Source organism: Pan troglodytes, chromosome 15 (genome assembly GCF_028858775.2).
Source record: "Pan troglodytes isolate AG18354 chromosome 15, NHGRI_mPanTro3-v2.0_pri, whole genome shotgun sequence".
Taxonomy (NCBI): Eukaryota; Metazoa; Chordata; class Mammalia; order Primates; family Hominidae; genus Pan; species Pan troglodytes.
The window spans coordinates 53340305-53362106 of NC_072413.2; the positions used below are offsets into that span (position 1 = coordinate 53340305).

Below are 21802 nucleotides of genomic sequence, written 5' to 3' on the forward strand. Positions count from 1 at the left end.
TTCCTGTGCCTTTACTGAAGCAGAAAGAAACATGAACTGCCTTATCATCTAACTTGTTTTGATAAGCAAGGCTGAAGACTAGCAAGTTAGAAAACTGGCATCTGCCTTTGATATTGTGGCTTCCTATTAGCACTAAGAGAAATATCGTCCTTTCTCCTATTCTGACCACATATTGTCATTCGATTCTTCATCAGGTTTACCCCTCTGTGGACAAGAGTTAGTATGACTCTTTAGGCGTTAGGATTTATCCAAGTACATTTTTTAAAAAGGAAAGTTTAGTTGTCTTTTATGGCTTCATTTTGGGGAGTGTATACTGTCTTTAGGTGAGAGTTTTCTTTTCTTTACTTTTTAAAGCTGAACTTAGAGTCTAAAAGGAATACTGGAATTATTGAATGCAGGATTTGGGCCTTTACTGGAATAAAGTTGCTCAAATTATACCTGGTTCACTATTCTATCTCCCCATAGACCTGGAAAGGATTTAAGCTGACAGGTATGTTGAGACTGTCCTTCATAGCCAAGCTTAGTGAGAGAGTCACTGTAGTTGGTGCTCACCCTCTCACCTTCTAGTCACCCCTCCATCATGAACTTTTGACTTCTTGTCCACTGTACTTCCTCACAGCAGGGTCACCAGGGGTCTTTATCACCAAGTGGGCACAATTCTTTATTTGACCTTGCTGCTGACTGTGCCTTCCTTTTACAGACTTTTTTTTTTTCCTGATTATGAAAGTAATACATGATCATTGTGAAAAATTTTGGAAAAAGACTTCTTATCTCTATCCAGAAAACCTTCTCCTCATTGAAATGTTTCTGTGACAACTGTCTTCTTCCTTTCCTCCTGTTTCTCTTGACCAGACCTGAGTCGTTTCGCCTCCTGGATATCTCTGTCTTGTAGGCACTGAAGCCCAATGTTAATTTTTGTGTATGTGTATTTTTTTTTTTTACTTTAAGTTCTGGGATACATGTGCAGAATTTGCAGGTTTGTTTCATAGGTATACACGTGCCATGGTGGTTTGCTGCATCTATCAACCTGTCATCTAGGTTTTAAGCCCTGCATGCATTAGGTATTTGTCCTAATGCTCTCCCTCCCCTTGTCCTCCACCCCCACCACCCACCAACATCCCCAGTGTGTGATGTTCCTCTCCCTGTATCCATGTGTTCTCATTGTTCAACTCCCACAGTGAGAACATGTGGTGTTTGGTTTTCTGTTCCTGTGTTAGTTTGCTCTCCCCATGGGCTCTCACAGCACCCTGTGCTATCCTTCTGACACGTATAACATTTGTTGTAATTGTCTGTTTGCTTTTCTGTCTCAAGGGCAGCAACTATGTTTTACTCATATTTATACCAGTGTCTAGCCCAGAGCGGCTAGGACATTTCTGATAATAAACGGGTAGGGCTGGGTGTGGTGACTCACTCCTGTAATCCCAATACTTTGGGAGGCCAAGGTGGGAGGCTTACCTGAGTCCAGGAGTTCAGGATGATGATGGGGTCAAATGATGACCCCAACATTTATTAAAGTGAATTTACCTCTGCCTCCCCTGCTCCAAGTATGCTCAGCCACCTGTTGCCATCTCACTGGGAGGCATCACTCTTCATGTAGTTGCTGAAGCCATAGATGAGGACCCATCCTTGACTCCTCTCCCTCATCCTCCATTTTCAGTCAGTAGTTAGAAACCTGCTTGTTGTTCCTGTGAACCCATTTACTTGTCATCTCTCTACTCTTAGCACCTTAACTTAGACTCTCTTTATTTCCCACCTACCTGAATTTCCTAAAAGCATCATCCACTTTTGAAAGGCTTAGGACTTTGCGTATCTTCCCTCAGGGCTTAGCTTAGAAAATCAGGACTTCTCTGACCTGTTCCTATACCCTCAGGTGAGCTTGGTGCTGATGTCCCCTTCTCCCTCTTCATCCATACCTCTTCCTTCTTCTCCCCATCTCCCCATGGGCTCTCACAGCACCCTGTGCTATCCTTCTGACACATATAACATTTGTTGTAATTGTTTGCTTTTCTGTCTCAAGGGCAGCAACTATGTTTTACTCATATTTATACCAGTGTCTAGCCCAGAGCGGTTAGGACATTTCTGATAGTAAACAGGTAGGGCTGGGTGTGGTGGCTCACTCCTGTAATCCCAATACTTTGGGAGGCCAAGGTGGGAGGCTTACCTGAGCCCAGGAGTTCAGGACCAGCCTGGGCAACTTAGTGAGACCCTGTCTCTACAAAAAATTTTTTAAAAGATTAGCTGGCCATTGTGGCATGTGCTTGTGGTTGCAGCTACTTGGGAAGCTGAGGTAGGAGGATTGCTTGAGCCTGGGAGGTTGAGGCTGCAGTGAGCCAAGATCACGCCACTCACGGTAGCCTGGGTGACAGAGGGAGGCCCTGCCTCAGAAAGAACGAAATTAAATAAATAAAAAATGAGTAGAAGGAAATGAACATTTGTAGGTTGGAGGTTAGTATAAAAAATCGGATGCTACATGTTTTATGGTCTTGGTCTTGGCTGCCTTCAAATTGTATCTTAATATGATTGGCTTTCACTACCTAGTCTAGTAGTCATGGTTCTGTGAACAAGCTTTCAAAGTGTGAAGTATGGTAGAGCAAAGCAGGAGTAAAGCTGTCAGGTTGGCTGGAATGGGCCTCAGCACTTTGCTTGTATTGATAGAGGTTAGGTTTTCCAATAACTGATGACAGTGTAGCAGAGATGACTAGGGCAGTTGTGCTAGGGATAAAGAGTGGCACAGTTTAGCGACTTGGCGATGAGATGTGGGGATCAGAAAGGAGGAATCTAAGTGACTCAAGCTTCTGGCTTAATGGACTAGGTATACTTGAGGCTATCATTAACTAGTAGTGTTGATTTTGAGATTCTTTTTGATATCCAGGTGAGTATGTCTACCAGGCTGTGGGATATGAAGTTGGGGAGAGCGTGTCACTGGAAATGTTTGAGTTAAAACTACAAGAAATCACTTAGATATATAGCTTAAGAAGAGTAGTGGTCTAGAAACAGAAAGAACTCTGAAGAACACTGATGTTTAGGGGCTGGGGAAGAAGAGAGCTGGGAAGGCTATGTCAAAGAAACTGAGGAGCTAGTGGTTGAAGAGGGAATTTGGCAATAAAAAGGCCATTTGACCTTCAGCTCTAGAAGCCAGGAAATTAAGAGAAAAAAGGCCGTTGAGTTTATTGTGTTTTAAAGAGAAAATATCAAGAAAACGGGTGTGTTTTTACCCAGCCCTTAGATGAGATGCTTCAGTATGGACTGTCTGCTTGGCATTTTGTTGGGCAGTTCCACCTTACCCGTTAGTAGCCCAGCACCCCAGTCCACATCCAGAATCCTACTCTTTCATTAGATCTAACACATGACCTCTAAAGTCCCTTCCAATTTCAACCTAACATTAAAAACAGATTCTGGGCCCAGTCTGAGAAATTGTGATTCAGCGGGCCTAGGGGATCTTAATTTCTTCTAAGGGCCTTTCTGAGAATCTGAGGAACATGGATGTGTAGGTGCTATAAACCTGCATTTTACTTTATTGCAAGAGAGCAGGACTTTATTATAGCAACACTTTAACATACAATTGTGATGAAGAGGTTGGCAACCATGGAAACCTAGCTGGAGCTTTACCCCACCCATGCCTGCCTTTGTGTGTGGGGGTGACTTGGGGGTGGGAAAGTGCCACCATCTGTTGTAATCTGTTGGAGATTTAAAGTTTTTGCTTTATGGATTTTTGCAGCAGATGCCCTTTGCTCCCTGCATTATATCCTCTCAGGCCATCACTGGTTTCAAACAAAACTTAGATTTTTGTAGTTTCTCTGCGTCTTGCCAACAGCTTTCTATTTTCTGCCTCAGGGCTCTCAGACCCAGCAAATGATGGGGAAAGGCTAACCTCAGGCAACCTTCAACCAGTGAGGGATTGGAGCTGGTGCCTGAATGTCCTGCTTCTTTCAGGGGTCTCACAGAATCACCCCACTTTCCAGCAGTCACCCTGTGTGTCCTTACTGGCTATTTTCCTTCCCTCACATCTGTTCCCTGGGATCATCTCCTATTTTAATCTCGCTAAAATCTTGTACACAAAGTGTTAGTTGAGCTGACTTTAAAGCTTGAATGCAAATAAAAGCCTTCTGTAATTACATTAGTTTCTTTTTAATGTCCCTGTCTGTCAATAATAGCACCTAAAATAATATATGGGGGAAGAAGTCAAAGAACATATTGTGCAATGCACAATGGCGCACATATTGCTGAAGTTTAAATGTATTCATAGATACTGTGTAATGAGATCATTATGTGAGAATTTATTGGGTTTTTCAACACTTCCATTTCTTTCATTTAGGAATGGGGTTGAACGGATATGAAAACGTAGAAAATAGTTGGCACAGAGAGTCAGCACTAGGTGTGCCTCTTTTATTCATTTATATGTCATCTGTTCTTGAATTCTGGGTAGCTCTATTTGTAAGACTATACAGTATAATGATAGAAAGCTATTAAAAATGTCACAGTGCAGAAAGGGGGAAGATCTCTACAGATGATTAGGCTATAAATTGCCAAAGATCAGAAAGACCCTGATAAGATCTGTTTCAAAGGTTTTGTTTGGTTGGTTGGTTGGGTTTGTTTGGTTGGGTTTTTTTGTTGTTGTTTTTGGAGACAGGGTCTTGCTGTATTGCCCAGGCTAGAGCATAGCAGTGTGATCATAGCTTACTGTAACCTTAAACTCCTGGGCTCAAGAGATCCTTCTGCCTCAGCCCCCCCATTAGCTGAGACTACAGGCATGTGCCGTCACACCTGGCTGATTTAAAAAAATTTTTTTTTAGAGATGAGATCTTGCCGTGTTGCCCAGGCTTTCCTAGTTGAAGCATACATCTTGGACAGCTCAGTGTATTCATCCTCGTTTGCTCCACATTTACTGATTGCCTGCCATATGGCAGCCTCTATGGTAACTGTTTTCAGATACCAGTTTTAATCACCAGGAATAAACTTGGTCCCAAACTTCTGGCCTCAAAGGGTCCTCCCACCTATGCCTCCCAAAGCACTGGGATTATAGGTGTGAGCCACCATGCCTGGCTCCTATTTCAGGGGTAACTTTTAAAAAACACTTTGTATGCTTTAAATGCAAAATTTCTCTTTATCTGGCTAGAAGATATCAATATCCATAATTCTTTTATCTGAGACTAGAATGTAGGATTTAAAAGTTGAAGGTGAAAGGTAAACTTGTTCCAGACGATCACTTTCATTCTTGGTGATTAAAACTGATAACCTGAAATCAGTTACCACAGAGGCTGCCATATGGCAGATACCCAGTAAATGTGGAGCAAAGGAGGATGAATATACTGAGCTGTCTGAGATGTATGTGTTCAGCTGCTGTCCCAGTGAGCAAGAGTAGGTGAAACTTCACGTGCTTAGACCTGTAGGTACTATTGCCTCACTCCCACCAAACTGGGACTGCAGATCTTTAGTTTCTAGGTTTATTTTGCAGGAGTCCAGCCATCCCTAGAAAACACTCTTTCCTCAATCCAGGGTGTTTTGTGTAGCAGTGGGCTGTTTTATGTAAATTGTACATTGACAAGTTCATTAGGTTATCTAGTATTTCAGCCCCTCAGTTAACATTTCAACTGAGACCGAGAGAGGAAGTGACTTGCCCAAGGTAGAATCACCATGTCTAGATAATCAGTGATATGGCAGGGACTGGAACACTAGTCTCTGCATGTAATCATCTTTTTGTCTCATTTCTGAAATAGCTCTCATCTCTACCACTGGCCAAGGACCAAAACAAGGCACCATCTTTCTGAACTAGTTTAAAATGGTTTTAGAATTAATAAGGACTGTAGGGTCTATATTTAAGATGGTTACAGGAAATTCGACAGTTAAATGTTTCTACACATAGATTATTTAGAAAATCAAGACTAATGGATGGGCAAAGTACACAGGAAGCAAATGAAAAATTGTAAACATCTAAATATTCAGTATTCAGTGGTATGGGAATAGTTTAGGAAGCAATAATTTTCTTTCTTTCTTTTTTTTTTTTTTTTGAGACAAAGTCTCGCTCTGTTGCCCAGGTTGGAGGGCAGTGGTGCGTGCGATCTTGGCTGCAGCCTCCGCCCCTAGGTTAAAGCAATTCTTGTGCCTCAGCCTCTCGAGTAGCTGGGATTACAGGCACGCCCCACTACGCCCGGCTGATTTTTGTACTTTTAGTAAAGACAGGGTTTTCCCATGTTGGCCGGGCTGGTCTTCAACTCCTGTCCCCAGGTGATAGGCCTGCCTTGTCCTCCCAAAGTGCTGGGATTACAGACGTGAGCCACCATGCCCGGCCAGGAAGCAATAATTTTGATGGGCTGTTTGCAACTAATAAAATGCTAATTGTGATGATCTAGAAAGAGTGTTTAAAAATCTAATAGGGATCATGGAGGAGTTCTTTTTATACTTTCCTTTCTTCTGTACTATGCCTAATACTTAGTTGTTTTCAGGAAGTTCAGATTTTTTTTTAATTTAAAAGGTTAAAGTTTACCAAATGTTAACTGAAGTCGGTTTCTGAAGTTCTTCAGTCAAAACCAATTTATTTTCTGTAAAAAAAAAAATCTACTACACACCATATAAACTGGTAGCTGTTTGTTATTCTTGATATGTGCAGTAAAAACTATCATGAGAGAGTTGGTAAAGATTTAATGAACTGGTAGAACATGTTTTTCTTAGTTGCTAGAACCATCTGAGCTTAAATGTAAAAACATTTTTTTCTAAAAACAAAATTGGTTTCTGAATCAAATGTGTATTTCTTTCCTATAGGGGCTTTGTTATGCACCTAAAGCCATATTGGAAGCTCCAGAAGAAAGAGCACCCCCCGGAAGTCAGCAGGGAAACGCAGAGAACTCCTATGAACCACCAAAAGGCTGTAAATGATGAAACATGCAAAGCTAGCCACATAACACCAAGTGTCTTTCCTTCAGCCTCTCTCGGTAAAGCATCATCTCGAAAGCCATTTGGGATCCTTTCTCCAAATGTTCTGTGCAGTATGAGTGGGAAGAGTCCTGTAGAGAGCAGCTTGAATGTTAAAACCAAAAAGAATGCACCATCTGCAACGATCCACCAGGGCGAAGAAGAAGGACCACTTGATATCTGGGCTGTTGTGAAACCTGGAAATACCAAGGAAAAAATTGCATTCTTTGCATCCCACCAGTGTAGTAACAGGATAGGATCTATGAAAATAAAAAGTTCCTGGGATATTGATGGGAGAGCTACTAAGAGAAGGAAAAAATCAGGGGATCTTAAAAAAGCCAAGGTACAGGTGGAAAGGATGAGGGAGGTTAACAGCAGGTGCTACCAACCTGAGCCTTTTGCATGTGGCATTGAGCACTGTTCTGTGCACTATGTGAGTGACAGTGGGGATGGAGTCTATGCTGGGAGGCCTCTGTCAGTTATACAGATGGTTGCCTTCTTGGAGCAAAGAGCCAGTGCTCTGCTAGCTAGCTGTTCAAAAAACTGCACAAACTCACCTGCAATTGTGAGGTTTTCTGGCCAATCCAGAGGTGTGCCTGCAGTGTCTGAGTCCTATTCTGCCCCAGGAGCTTGTGAAGAACCCACAGAAAGGGGAAATCTTGAGGTTGGTGAACCACAGAGCGAACCAGTCCGTGTCCTTGACATGGTAGCCAAGTTGGAGTCTGAGTGCCTGAAGCGGCAGGGCCAGCGTGAGCCTGGGAGCCTCTCAAGGAATAACAGCTTCCGTCGAAATGTGGGCAGAGTATTGCTTGCAAATAGCACTCAGGCTGATGAAGGTAAAACAAAGAAAGGCGTCTTGGAGGCACCTGACACTCAGGTGAATCCTGTGGGGTCTGTATCTGTGGATTGTGGCCCTTCAAGAGCTGATCGTTGTTCTCCTAAGGAGGACCAGGCCTGGGACGGTGCTTCTCAGGACTGCCCCCCATTGCCAGCAGGAGTGAGTTTCCACATAGACAGTGCAGAGTTAGAGCCGGGTTCGCAAACTGCCGTGAAAAACAGCAACAGATATGATGTGGAAATGACAGATGAACTCGTTGGGTTACCTTTTTCCTCTCATACCTATTCCCAAGCCTCTGAATTGCCCACAAATGCTGTTGATTGTATGAGCAGAGAGCTTGTGTCGCTTACTAGCCAAAATCCTGATCAAAGAAAAGAATCTTTGTGCATTAGTATCACTGTGTCCAAGGTAGACAAAGACCAGCCTTCCAATTTAAACTCCTGTGAAGACCCAGTTCCAGGGATGTTGTTTTTTTTGCCACCTGGTCAGCACTTGTCAGACTATTCCCAGTTGAATGAAAGCACAACAAAAGAGTCTTCAGAGGCCAGCCAGCTTGAAGATGCTGCTGGGGGTGACAGTGCATCTGAGGAAAAAAGTGGGTCTGCTGAGCCATTTGTACCGCCAGCCTCTTCTGTGGAAAGTACATTACCAGTGCTTGAGGCATCCAGTTGGAAGAAGCAGGTGTCGCATGACTTCCTGGAGACCAGGTTTAAAATCCAGCAGCTTTTGGAGCCTCAGCAGTACATGGCTTTTCTGCCCCACCACATTATGGTAAAAATCTTCAGGTTACTTCCCACCAAGAGTTTAGTGGCCCTTAAATGTACCTGCTGCTATTTCAAGTTTATCATTGAGTACTACAATATCAGGCCAGCAGATTCTCGCTGGGTTCGAGATCCACGCTATAGAGAGGATCCTTGCAAACAGTGCAAGAAAAAGTATGTGAAAGGGGATGTGTCCCTGTGCCGATGGCACCCCAAGCCGTATTGCCAGGCATTGCCCTATGGGCCAGGGTATTGGATGTGCTGCCACCGGTCTCAGAAAGGATTCCCTGGTTGTAAGCTGGGGCTTCATGACAATCACTGGGTTCCTGCCTGCCACAGCTTTAATCGGGCAATCCATAAGAAAGCAAAAGGGACTGAAGCTGAAGAGGAATACTAAAGTCCATGTGAGAGGCAACAAAAGGACCGGTTTTTAAAGCTGCAAAACACCTAGATACACTGTTCAAATGAGCGTAGCCCCCTGAGTCATCACTCTAGAAGAATCTGTACATCATCAGGACTGCATTGCTCAGGCATTTTCTAAACTCTAAATTTACGAGCTGTACAAAAAAATTGGTCTTGTTGTTTATAGTGGCATCTCATGTTTGAACCCGGGTGGTATCCCACAGTTGGATTCAGTTGGCTGTGAATAACTCTGCCTGTTTTCCTAAATCAAACCCATCCTCAAAGGATGAAGACTCACCACCATCCAGGACATTCAGAAGAGTTCACTGCAGATGCTGCAGGTAGTCCTCAAAAATGGGTTCCAGAAATGTTTTGAGCACTGGCAACATATTTGAAATAAGTGAATAGTGTCCTGTGAAAAGAATAGCAGGACTTTTAGATGAAAAGTATTCTTAAAAAGAAAAGTCAGGCACCCCACCTTAGACCTCGTATGCTTGATCCTGTGAGATTGATGTTTGTGGCTGGAGGTGGATTTCATGCCCTGTGGTGTTTACAGTGTATATAATGGTTGTGTTTTCATAGGGCTATGAAAGTGCACATTAAACCTGAGCGCCTTTACCTTTAGATGAGTGCTTTGGCCCCTCTGTGAATAGCACGATTAAAATCCAGTTGTATATAATGGACAGCTAACGGAACAATATAATCACCACAATGCAGCTAGGATAGTGTTGCGGCTATAATTTTGTGGGTTTTTTTTTAATTGTCTAGTCTTAAATTTGTACATCTTGTATAAAATATGAATGTTTCCCAAATAAACTATGAATGTTTCCTGTATAATATATGAATGTTTCTGAGAAGAAACTCTAAATAGTTGAAAGGCTAACCTGCTCAAAGGATACCAAATAATGGTTTAACTGGACAACCTGAAAATTAGCATAGAAAACAATCCTTTGTTATATTTTAGTGATCCACAAGATTGAGAAAATATTATATAGTTAGATAATAACATTCTTGTCTACTTTATCCTGTCTGGTTACAAAATTTTTTAAAACTGAAATAAAAACATGCATCTTAAATGGAACCCAAGTTTTGCAAAGATTTTTTCTCCTGTTTTGATACAATGTTGAAGAAGGTTCTTGTGAATTGAATCATAAGAATTTTTTTAATTGTTTTGAATTGTTGGAGATAAAGTGTTTTTTTCTGCCACGGAAGAGGCCATCTTCACTTAACATTGAAGTTTAAATTTTTGCAACCTGTCAGTTCTTCCGTTTGTTGTCTGTTCACAACCACTGTATTTCCTGTTCGAGTGACGTATTATCTAGGAGATTCTTACAGCTTATCTAGGCGTCATCATTTGGGAGTCACTAAGGATCTATTCAGGCCTGTAGCTGCGTAGTGCTTGGTGGGGTTGGGAGGTGTTGGACCCCAGAAAGCTGCTGTGGGTGTAAAAACTAGGCTGGCTTGAAATCGAGTACCCACCAAAAAGCCTTGCGACCAGTGTCGGCTGCAGGCTGTGGAGAAGGATGGTACGTGCTCTAGGGGAGGCGCTGTGCTGGGCTGATGTGCTTGGTGACATGGTAGGCTGCAGCCTCCAGGCTCATCAGATTTGTCTGTGACACGGGATCAAGAGGAGGCTGAGAATAGCTTTTCCTTCAAGAGTGTTTTTCCTTATGACTCACCCAGGTGAGGCATGTTGGAAAATGCTTCTAAATCCTAGCTGTCCCCTTGGTTGAGGTTTCCAGTGTTTGTCCTACTCCCCTTGTATTTGCTGTAAACTGGCCATCTCAGTAGTGCCTTCTTAATTGGTTTGTTATGATTCATAATTTAGGTTTAAAGGAGATCAACATAAAGGACCTAGAGTACAGCTTGCCTGTAAACGTCAGCTATGGCTGACATTGACTATGGCTCTACATTGGCCCAGCGTGGACACTGGATAAACAACTCTCTTGGTTGGTTTTCACAAATCAGCCACTCTTGATCTGGTTTTCATGTGGGACACAAAGCTGTGACTGCGTGAGGGGTTAAAGTGACCAAGAGCGGAGGGCACAGTAAGTATGTCCCAGCCCCAATTGGCATGCAGTACTTGGGTCCCTCAGAAATCGCCGGTTATATGTGGCAGGACCTGGTTCCCGGTGCTGTCTGCATGAAAGGTGGAGGATTAGCAGGTGGCATCAGAGGACACCCCCTCCCAGGGCTTCATTTCTAGGCAAGTGTAGCTTTCCTCTTAGGTGAAAGATGCTGTTCTTCAGGGCCCCCTAGTGCCAAGCTGGTGAAAACAGCGGGCTTTTAAAATGTCTCCAGCAGTGTGCCGCACTACCTGCTTTCCTGCATTGCTGTAGGATCACAGAATTCAAGAAAGGAAATGATAGTGTGTCAGTGTGGGCACCAGCACCCTAGCCTCTCCCCACTGCACCCCTGCCCCCACCAAAAAAGAGAAAACCTCCCCCCTCAGCTTTTCTTCAGGGACTCAGTACACCTGGCTTAGTTTTTTTCTCTCCTACCTCCTACTTCAAGCCCTTACTTGATCATTTGAAGCAAAAGCCAGAACCAGGGAAACTAGAGGAGGAGTCAGGGAGCTGCTGCTCCTATTCCTGGAGTGGTTCACCTCTCCCCTGCCCAGTGGATGGTCCAGACCCAAGGAAGGAGTGATTTGAAAACTAAGGAGGGGCTCAGGTAAGAGTAACATTTGCTTTTTTAGGCTCTCTTAAATGACTCCAGGTTAAAACAGACATACGAGAGGACTGTTCAAACCCTAAGCACGTTGGTGGCTCTGTGCTTAGGAGATACCTCTTTTGGAACCCAACCCTATGCCCCTGCTTGGCTGGGTGCCTTTCAGCGCCCTCTGCACATCTGCCACCACATGCCCCTCTTCTTGTCTGTCACCGTATCTTTGGCCCTCCCCATCTGTAGGTTCTGCATCGCAGATTCAACCAGCCTCAGATTTAAAATACTCAGAAAAAAACATCGTGTTTGTACTGAACATACACACTTTTTTTTCTTGTCATTATTCCCTAAACAATACAAGCATAACAACTGTTTACATTAGGTATTATAAGCAATCTAGAGGTGATTTAAAGTAGATGGGAGGCTATGCATTGGTTATATGCAAATACTAAGCCATTTTCCATCAGGGACTTGAGCATCTGCAGATACCGAGGGACCACTGTGGAGCTTGCCCACCCACTGCACTCAACTCAGAGGGCGTCGCCCACAGTGCCTCACACAACACACTCTGTAAAATGTGTGCATTCCTCTCGAGTGACCATTTTAATGTGAGGGGTGCTTCCAGGACCTGACTGCTCTGGGCCATAATTTTCTGTTTAGTATGAGAAACCTGACAGGGAGGTAAAGGGGTCTTGGAGGACCTTGTCCTCTGGCCATAGCTGGTCTCATGGGAGCATCCTTGGTGGAAACTCCCACTGCAGCTATGTGGGGTTTGCTCGGTACCTCTCATTGTGCATCTGGTATAACCTCAGTTCTGTTAGCACCAGTAGTAGCTCCCCTAGCAGCAGGCTCTGAGCAGGTGGTTATGTTATGACCTAGAGGTTGCCTTCCTGGGCTTTGTCCAATCACCGCTTCTAACTTGGACTTGTCAGTACCTTTGTGCCAACCTTTTTGGACCAGCTTGGGACACTGTTTTTATGTGAGTGTTCCCAGGTATTTTCCATAGCTCCATTCCTTCTTCACGCAGCAGTCTGGCTGTTTGTCCTCCTTTATCTACAGCCTGATTCAAAAACATGAAATTAGCCTGCACACTGCGAGCCCTTCTTTTGTGTACACCACCGACTAAACCAATGAGAGCTGATGTTATCTAGCTGTACGTCGGGTATGCCTCGTTTAAAGGCATTCTCTACTGTGCAGTGTCTGACACTTGGGGAATCTGATTGTTTCTGGGGTTTGTTTGTTTTGAGATAGAGTCTTGCTCTGTCGCCCAGACTGGAGTGCGGTGGTGCGATCTCAGCTCACTGCAACCTCAGCCTGCCGGGTTCAAGTGATTCTTCTGCCTTAGCCTCCCGAGTAGCTGGGACTACAGGCATGCGCCACCACGTGGGCCCAGCTGATTTTTTTTTTTTAATTTTTACTAGAGATGGGGTTTCACCATATTGGCCAGGCTGGTCTTGAACTCCTGACCTTGTGATCCACCCACCTCAGCCTCCCAAAGTGCTGGGATTACAGGCGTGAGCCACCGTGCCTGGCTGCTTCTGGTGTTTTGAGATGGGGTCTCTCGCTCAGGCTGGAGTGCAGTGGCATGATCTCGACTCATTGCAGCTTCAACCTCTTGGGCTCAAGTGGTTCTCCTGCCTCAGTCTTCCGAGTAGCTGCAACTACAGCTGCATGTCACTATGCCTGGCTAATTTTTGTATTTTTTTGTGGAGACAGTTTTGCCACGTTGCCCAGGCTGGGAATCTGATTGCTTTTATCCCCGTTTTTCCTCAAAAAAGCTAGTGTTGCAATCTTTGTGAGTTGGTCAAGGTACCTGTGTGGGAGATGTGCAGTCTCAACTGACATACATGTCATTTCCTGCCTGTCATTTGTGGCCATAGCTGATGTTTGCACAACTTCATGGGAAGAGCAAACATTGGTGGTTATAAACCCTTGGGTAACATCCAGTGCATTTATACCAAACTGATGTGAGGAAAAGCACAGTAAGGTAGCATCACCATTCCAGGTGGTTGGTTTGACCTTAACAGTTTTAGGGGAGTAGAGCCAGCGTCTGGGAAGAACTGAAATGGAAGCAGAGATGGCAGTCCCTTATGTGGCAGCAGCCCATGTAAGAGGTGATGTTCCTCTATCTGCAAAGCAGAACAAAACCTTTTACCCTTTCTCCCAGAGGCCCCCTCAGCCAAGCATCCTTCAGTGAGCAGAGAACAGGCCTCAGAACAAACTCCTTTTGGGACCCCCCTCTCATTCTTTTTGAATTAAGGTGGACTTTTCCTTTATATACTGATACTGAAGTCTCAGATCTGTTTATTAAGAAGTATGAAGGGGTGGGCATGGTGGCTCATGCCTGTAATCCAAGCACTTTAGGAGGCCAAGGTGGAAAAATCATTAAGCTCAGGAGTTTGAGACCAGGCTGGGTAGGAAAGTGAGACCCTGTCGTTGTACAAAAAATAAATGAGTGAGGCGTGGTGGCACACACCTGTAGCCCCTGCTATTCAGGAGGCTGACGCAGGAGGACAGCTTGAGCCTAGGAAGTCGGCTGCAGTGAGCCATGATCGCATCACTGCACTGCAGCTTGGGTGACCCTGTCTCAAAAAATATGAAGATGTTGATAAAGTTCTTAAAAAACTAAAAATCAATTAGTTAAATAAAAAATAAAAAATCAATTAGTTGCCAAACATGAGTAACATTGGAAAGCAAGGTTGTATTTAATTGTATCTGTTCCCTCTCCACTGTGAGGCTGGATAATCTATTTGCATAACTTGAGTGTTTGCAGTCTGGTTCAAGGGTAGGGTTGGAGCCAGGCCTGGCCCACCCACCCTTCCCTATTCTGGGACCGAACTGTTGGCCTTCACTCTGCCCTTCCTCACCAATCCTCCCCTGTACAGACAACGCAGCATGATTCTGCTGCAGGGTGTGTGGCCTGTCTTGAGCAATTCCCTTTCTCTGCCAGCCCTTATTTTCTCTCCTAAGCAGAGATGACTTGGCTGCCCTAGTGCCTAAGCTGGGACCTCTCGTGAACTTTTCCTTTTCCATGGCCAGTGGTCTTGGCTTTAGGCCCCTCAGATTTCTAAGTCTGTGCTCCGTGCAGGGTCTTGAAAGGAAACTGCTGCACACTTGAAATGAGTAAATTCAAGGATTTATTATAAGGGTGTAGATATAGGGACAAGCCCTCCCCAGTATTTGCAGGGCCCACGGCAGGAACACAGAGAGCCCTCCTGCAGCACATCCCCTCCAGCATCCTCCCACCCTCTGTACTGAGCCACGCCTCAGCCACTTCTCAGGATGAAGGGATCTGTCTGGAGGACAAAGCTGGGGAAGGGCTGGAGGTCCTGAGGTTCTGGGAACCTAGGTAACGGTTTATAAGGGGAACAAAGATTCTGGAACAGTGCCTGCCCCCTTGATCCTTCAAACTCCTTGCCCATGAAGAGGCGCAGGGCAGGAAGGCCAAAGGATTGGCCCTACTAATGTGCAGGAGCTGGTGCAGAGGCCCCAGCTGCCTGGTTGGGGTTAGTAGTGGGCGGGGTAGTAGTGGGCAGGGTAGTAGTGGGCAGGGTAGTGGCTGCACATTAGAATCAACTGTGGAGCTTTTAAAATTCCCAATGCTCAGGGCACACCCTAGACCTATTAAATCAACCACTGGGGGCGGGAGCTCCCAGGTGATTCCAGTTGCAGGTGGGGTTGAGAACTACTGACACGTGTAATAGAACCACGGGGTGATTGTGGTTGGGATGATGGTTCCCAGGTCTGGTGGAAGGAGGAGGGTGGTTGCTAGGATAGGAAGGAACACAGACATGGCAGGCAAGGAGCCAGGGAATGAACACCTTGAGCCTCAAAGGGCCTGGAGACCACCGATGCACCACTCCCAGCATAGTCTCTCTGACAGTGAGCAGGATGAAGGGGAGGGAGTGGACCTAGAGGGGCAAATGTGAACCAGAAACAGCCTTCTGTGGGACATTTCAAGCAGGGAAGAGAGTCACTATTTTGTCAGAACAAGCCTCCCCCCAGCTCTTCTTCAGCTCCCCAAAGGCCAGTGCAAAATTTCCTTCCTTCTCCATGCCTGTGGAAGAAGGAAACCTATTTCCTAAAACTTGATGATCCCTAGGAGGCCCTAAATGCACACCTGGGAAGCTGTTCACCAGGCTCTAGATAAAATTCGTTCCATCCAACAGTTCCAGACCACTGCAATAAAGCAAGTCATGAATTTTCTGGTGCATATACAAGTTATGTTTATGTGATACTGTACTAAGTGTGCAATAGCATTATGTCTAAAAAACAATGTACATTAAGGAATGCTTTATTGCTTAAAACATGCTAACAATCAGCTGTGAGTCGTAATCTTTGCTGGTGTATGGTTTGCCTCAATATTGATAGCTGACAACTGATCAGAGTTGGTGGCTGCAGAAGGTTGGGTGGCTATGGCAATTTAAGACAACAATGAAGTTTGCTGTATCGATTGACTCTTCCTTTCACGAAAGATTTCTCTGTAGCATGTGATGCTGTTTGATAGCATTTTACCCCCATTATAACTTACTTCAAAATCTCAAACCTCTCTGTTGTCATTTCAATGATGTTTGTAGCATCTTTATCAGGAGTAGATTTCATTTCAGTTTCTGCCAGTAACCTCAGCACTTTGGGAGGCCACGGTGGGAGGGCTGCTTGAGCCCAGGAGTTCAAGACCAGGCTGGGCAACATAGGGAGACCTTGTCCCTACAAAAAAAGCAAAAACAAAAAAAAAGGTGTGGTAGTGTATGCCAATAGTCCCAGCTACTTGAGGCGCTGAGGTGAGAGGATCACTTGGGCCCAGGACATCGAGGCTGCAGTGAGCCATGATCATTGCTACTGCACTCCAGCCTGGATGAGAGTGAGGAAAAAAATAATTTTTTTTTTTTTTTGAGTTGGAGTCTCGGTCTCCCAGGCTGGAGTGCAGTGGTGCGATCTCAGCTCACTGCAGCCTCCACCTCCTGGGTTCAAGAGATTCTCTTGCCTCAGCCTCCCAAGTAGCTGGGACTACAGGTGTGCACCACCATGCCTGGCTAATTTTTGTATTTTTAGTAGAGACGGGGTTTTACCATGTTGGCCAGGCTGGTCTTGAACTCCTGATCTCAGGTGATCTGCCCGCCTCGGCCTCCCAAAGTGCTGGGATGACAGGCCTGAGCCACCACGCCCAGCCAAAAGAAACACTTTCTTTTGCTCATCCATAAGAAGCAACTCCTTATCCATTCAAGTTTTATTATGAGATTGCAGCATTTCAGTCACATCTTCAGGCTCCACTTTTAGTTCTCTTGCTGTTTTTCACCACATCTGTAGCTACTTCCTCCATGGGTCTTGAACCCCTCAAAGTCATCCATGAGGATTGGAATCAACTCATAAACCCTGGGATTTTTTTTGTTTTTTTCACTCTATTTTTATTTTATCTTTTCTATTTTACACAAGATGTTTATTTTAAACAACGAGAGGCTAGACTTGAAGGTGAAAGTAGAAAGGATTCTAAGCCAAACTCCTGTTAATGTTGATATTTTGGCCGGGCATGGTGGGTCACATCTGTAATCCCAGCACTTTGGGAGGCCTAGGCGGGCGGATCACCTGAGGTCAGGAGTTTGAGACCAACTTGGCCAATGTGGTGAAACTCTGTCTCTACTAAAAATACAAAAATTAGCTGGGCATGGTGGTGAACACCTGTAATCCCAGCTATTCGGGAGGCTGAGGCAGGAGAATTGCTTGAACCCGTGAGGTGGAGGTTGCGGTGAGCCGAGATCATGCCACTGTACTCCAGCCTGGGTGATAGAGTGAGATCCTGTCTCAAAAAGAAAAAAAAAAGAGTTGATATTTTTCCTCTTTCCATGAATCACAAATGTTTTTAATGGCATCTAGAATGGCGAATCCATCCCAGTTTTCAGTTGACTTTGCCCAAATCCATCAGAGGAATCACTATCCATAGCAGCTGTAGCCTTACAAAATCTATTTCTTAAATAAGACTTGAAAGTCAAAATTACTCCTTGAGCTATTGGCTGCAGAATGGATGTTGTTATCGTGCATGAAAACATTAACCTCCTTGTATATCTCCATCAGAGCTCTTGGATGACCACGTACAATGTCAGTGGGCAGTAATAATTTGAAAGGAATCTGGTTTTCTGAGCAGTAGGTCTCAATTGTGGGCTTAAAACAATCTGTAAACCATGCTGTAAACAGATGTGTTGGTATGCAGGCTTTGTTGTTCCATTTACAGAGCACAGGAAGAGTAGATTTAGCATAATTCTTAACAGGCCTAGGATTTTTGGAATGGTAAATGAACACTGGCTTCAACTGAAAGTCACCAGCCGTATTAGCCCCTAATGAGAGAGTCAGCCTGTCCTTCCCAAGCTTGGAAGCCAGGCACTGGCTTCTCTCTAGTTGTGAAAATCCTAGATGGCATCTTCTTCCAATAGGATGCTGTTTCATCTCTATTGGAAATCTGTTGTTTAGTGTAACCATCTTCATCAATTACCTTAGCTAGATCTTCTGGATAACTTGCTGCTTTCTCTTACACTTTTATGTTACAGAGACAGCTTCTTACACCTCATGAGCCAACCTCTGCTAGCTTTTGACTTTGCTTCTGCAGCTTCCTCACTTCTCTCAACCGTCAGAGAATTAAAGAGATAGGGCCTTGTTCTGGGTAAGGCTTTGACTTAAGGTAATGTGGCTAGTTTCATCTATCTAGACCACTAAAGCTTTCTCTGTATCAGCAATAAGGCTGTTTTGCTTTTTAAATCATTTGTGTGTTCACTGGAGTAGCATTTTTAATTACTTTCAAGAACTTTTCCTTTGCATTCACAACTTGGCTGTTTGGCACAAGAGATCCAGCTTTCAGCCTGTCTTGGCTTTTGACATACCTTCCTTACTAAGCTTAATCATTTCTAGCTTCTGATTTAAAGTGAGAGACATGGGACTCTTTCATTTGAACACTTAGAAGCCTCTGTAGGGCTATAATTGGCCCGATTTCAATATTGTTGTGTCTCAGGGAATAAGGAGGCCCGAAGAGAGGGAAATGAGGGAACAGGAGGTCAGTGAAGCAGTTAGAATACACACATTTATTAAGTTTGCTCTCTTATACAGACAGTTCGTGGGCCTCCAAAACAATTACAATAGTAACATCAAAGATCACTGATCACCATAACGATATAATGAAGAGATTTGAAATATTGTGAGAATTATCAAAATGTCAGACATGATGAAGTGGGCACATACCATTGGAAAAAGGGCGCTGATGACTTGCTCAACGCAGGGTTATCACAAACCTTCAATTTGTAAAAAACCCACGGAGAGGTGTGACAAAGCAAAGCGCAAAAAAACAAGGTATGCTTGTATAAAGGAAAAAAAGAATGTAAAATGTCTCAAAGGAGTAGCAGAACTCCCTTAAGCCAGTACCAGTGGCCCCTGAACCAGAAAACAGTTATTTCCTCCTGTGGATACTAGACTTAGTCCTCTTTATTTTGAATGCAACTGTGAAACTGCTGATCACAGAAGATACTCTCTGCTCCTATCGTTCTTTCATCAGCCTTGGGTTGGGAGGTCTTTCTATTCCATCTACCATCAAACCACTTGGCACTTTCATTCCCAAATTGAGAGCAACATACTTACACTCCAGAAATGTTGTCTTGACAATTTTTTTTTTTAAATTAGGGAAATAAGCTGCTGGAAAGGGTAGGAAAGTTCTTTCCTCAAAATCCAGGTGTCTTCTGAAGCCATACAGAAAATGCTAAAATACCACACCCAAAGGGAAGGTGAGGTCAGGAACAATCTCATATGGATCTAGAGGTATCAATGCCACAGGACCCCTTTTTTCTTTTTTCTTTTTTTGAGACGGAGTTTCGCTCTTGTTGCCCAGGCTGGAGTGTAATGGTACAATCTCGGCTCACTGCAACCTCTGCCTTCTGGTTTCAAGCGATTCTCCCGCCTCAGACTCCTGAGTAGTTGGGATTACAGGCACACACCACCACGCCTGGCTAAATTTTTTTTTTTTTTTTTTTTTAATTTCTAGTAGAGATGGGGTTTCATCATGTTGGCCAGGCTGGTCTCGAACTCCTGAGCTCAGGTGATCCACCCACCTTGGCCTCCCAAAGTGCTGGGATTACAGGCATGAGCCACCGAACTTGGCCTTTTCTTTTTTTCAGATAGAGTCTGCTCTTTCGTCCAGGCTGGAGTGCAGTGGCATGATCTTGGCTCACTGCAACCTCAGCCTCACAGGTTTACATGATCTTTCCACCTCAGCTTCCCGAGTAGCTGGGATTACACGTGCCCACCACCACAACCGACTAATTTTTGTATTTTTAGTAGAGATGTGGTTTCACCATGTTGGTCAGGCTGGTCTTGAACTCCTGACTTCAGGTGATCCACCCACCTTCGTCTCCCAAAGTGCTGGGATCACAGCTGTGAGCCACCACGCCCAGCCCACAAGACTCTTTAATGCAAGCTTGTTCAACCGGTGGCCCATGAGCTGCATGCGGCCCAGGATGGCTTTGAATGTGGCCCAACACAAATTTGTAAACTTCTTAGAACATCATGAGATTTTTAGCAATTTTTAAAAAATAGCTCAGCAGCTATTGTTAATGTGTTTTATGTGTGGCCCAAGACAATTCTTCCAATGTGGCCCACAGAAGCCAAAAGATTGGACACTCCTGCTTAATGCCTCTGAGTTTTTTTTTTTTTTTTTACTCAACTGGCTCTAGCCCATTTTCAACACTTAACTAGTGTCATCAAATACCTTCTGCCAATTTTCTTTTTTTTTTTTTTGAGACAGAGTTTCGCTCTTGTTGCCCAGGCTGGACTGCAATGGTGTGATCTTGATCTCAGCTCATTGCAACTTCTGCCTCCTGGATTCAAGCGATTCTCCTGCCTCAGCCTCCCGAGTAGCTGGGATAACAGGCATGTGCCACCATGCCTGGCTAATTTTGTATTTTAGTAGAGACGGGGTTTCTCCATGTTGGTCAGGCTGGTCTTGAACTCCTGACCTCAGGTGATCCACCTGCCTTGGCCTCCCAAAGTGCTGGGATTACAGGTGTGAGCCACCACGCCCAGCTAATTTTCTCTTTTTAAAGGGCAGCATTCATTCAAAGGCTCCTTTAGATCCCTCCCACCACCAGAGTATCTCTGACTCCTCCCTACAAAAGGCACAACAGAAAAGTCATTGATGTAACTCTTTAGTTTACTATCCTCTTTCTTGGAGGAAAGATTATCCCACTGGTGGTTTCTGGTTTTGTTGTTGTTGTTGTTTTGAGATGGAGTCTTTCTCTGTCGCCCAGGCTGGCATGCAGTGGTACGATCTTGGATCACTGCAACCTCCGCCTCCTAGTTTCATGTGATTCTCCTGCCTCGGCCTCGAGTAGCTGGAATTACAGGCATGCACCACGACACCTGGCTAATTTTTTTTTGTATTTTTAGTAGAGATGGGGTTTTGCCATGTTGGCCAGGCTGGTTTTGAACTCCTGACCTCAGGTGATCTGCCTGTCTCTGCTTCCCAAAGTGCTGGGACTACAGGTGTGAACCACAGCGCCCAACTTTTTTTTTTTTTTTTTTTTTTTTTTGAGACAAGGTCTCACTCTGTCACCCAGGCTAGAGTACAGTGGTGCAATCACAGCTCACTGTAGCCTCAACATCCCAGGCTCATGTGATCCTCCCAGCTCAACCTCCTGAGTAGCTGGGACCACAAATGCACACCACCATGCCTGGCTAATTTTTCAATTTTTGTAGAAATGGGGTCTCACTGGCTGGGCGCAGTGGCTCACGCCCGTAATCTCAGCACTTCTTTGGGAAGCCGAGGCGAGCAGATCACGAGATCAGGAGATTGAGACCATCCTGGCTAATGTGGTGAAACCCCATCTCTACTTAAAAAAAAAAAAAAAAAGCCAGGTGTGGTGGCAGATACCTGTACTCCCAGCTACTCAGGAGGCTGAGGCAGAATGGTGTGAACCTGGGAGGCGGAGCTTGCAGTGAGCCGAGATCGCGCCACTACACTCCAGCCTGGGCAACAAAGTGAGACTCCGTCTCAAAAAAAACAAACAAACAAAAATGGGGTCTCACTATGTTGCGCAGGTTGGCCTTGAACTCCTGAGCTCAAACAATCCTCCTGCCTTTGGCCTCCTAAAGTGCTGGGATTTCAGGCATGAACCACTGTGCCCAGCCCTAAAAAAAATTCACTTCAACAACTATCTATCTAAGCACTGGAAAATACTCTTTCTTTGCAGTGTATTTT

At 44.6% G+C, this 21802-nt stretch overlaps 1 protein-coding gene across 43 annotated transcripts in view; it reads left to right on the top strand.

Annotated features, from left to right (window-relative positions):
• FBXO34 (F-box protein 34) overlaps positions 1-21802 on the top strand; it is a 110231-nt gene that overhangs the window by 71356 nt on the left and 17073 nt on the right. For 18 of the 43 annotated variants that reach the window (XM_009427657.5, XM_009427658.5, XM_054665680.2 and 15 more), the window contains one exon: positions 6760-9991. In XM_009427657.5, coding sequence (XP_009425932.5) covers positions 6770-8905 — 2136 coding nt within the window. In that variant the 5' untranslated portion in view covers positions 6760-6769 and the 3' untranslated portion in view covers positions 8906-9991. 43 annotated transcript variants of the gene reach the window in all.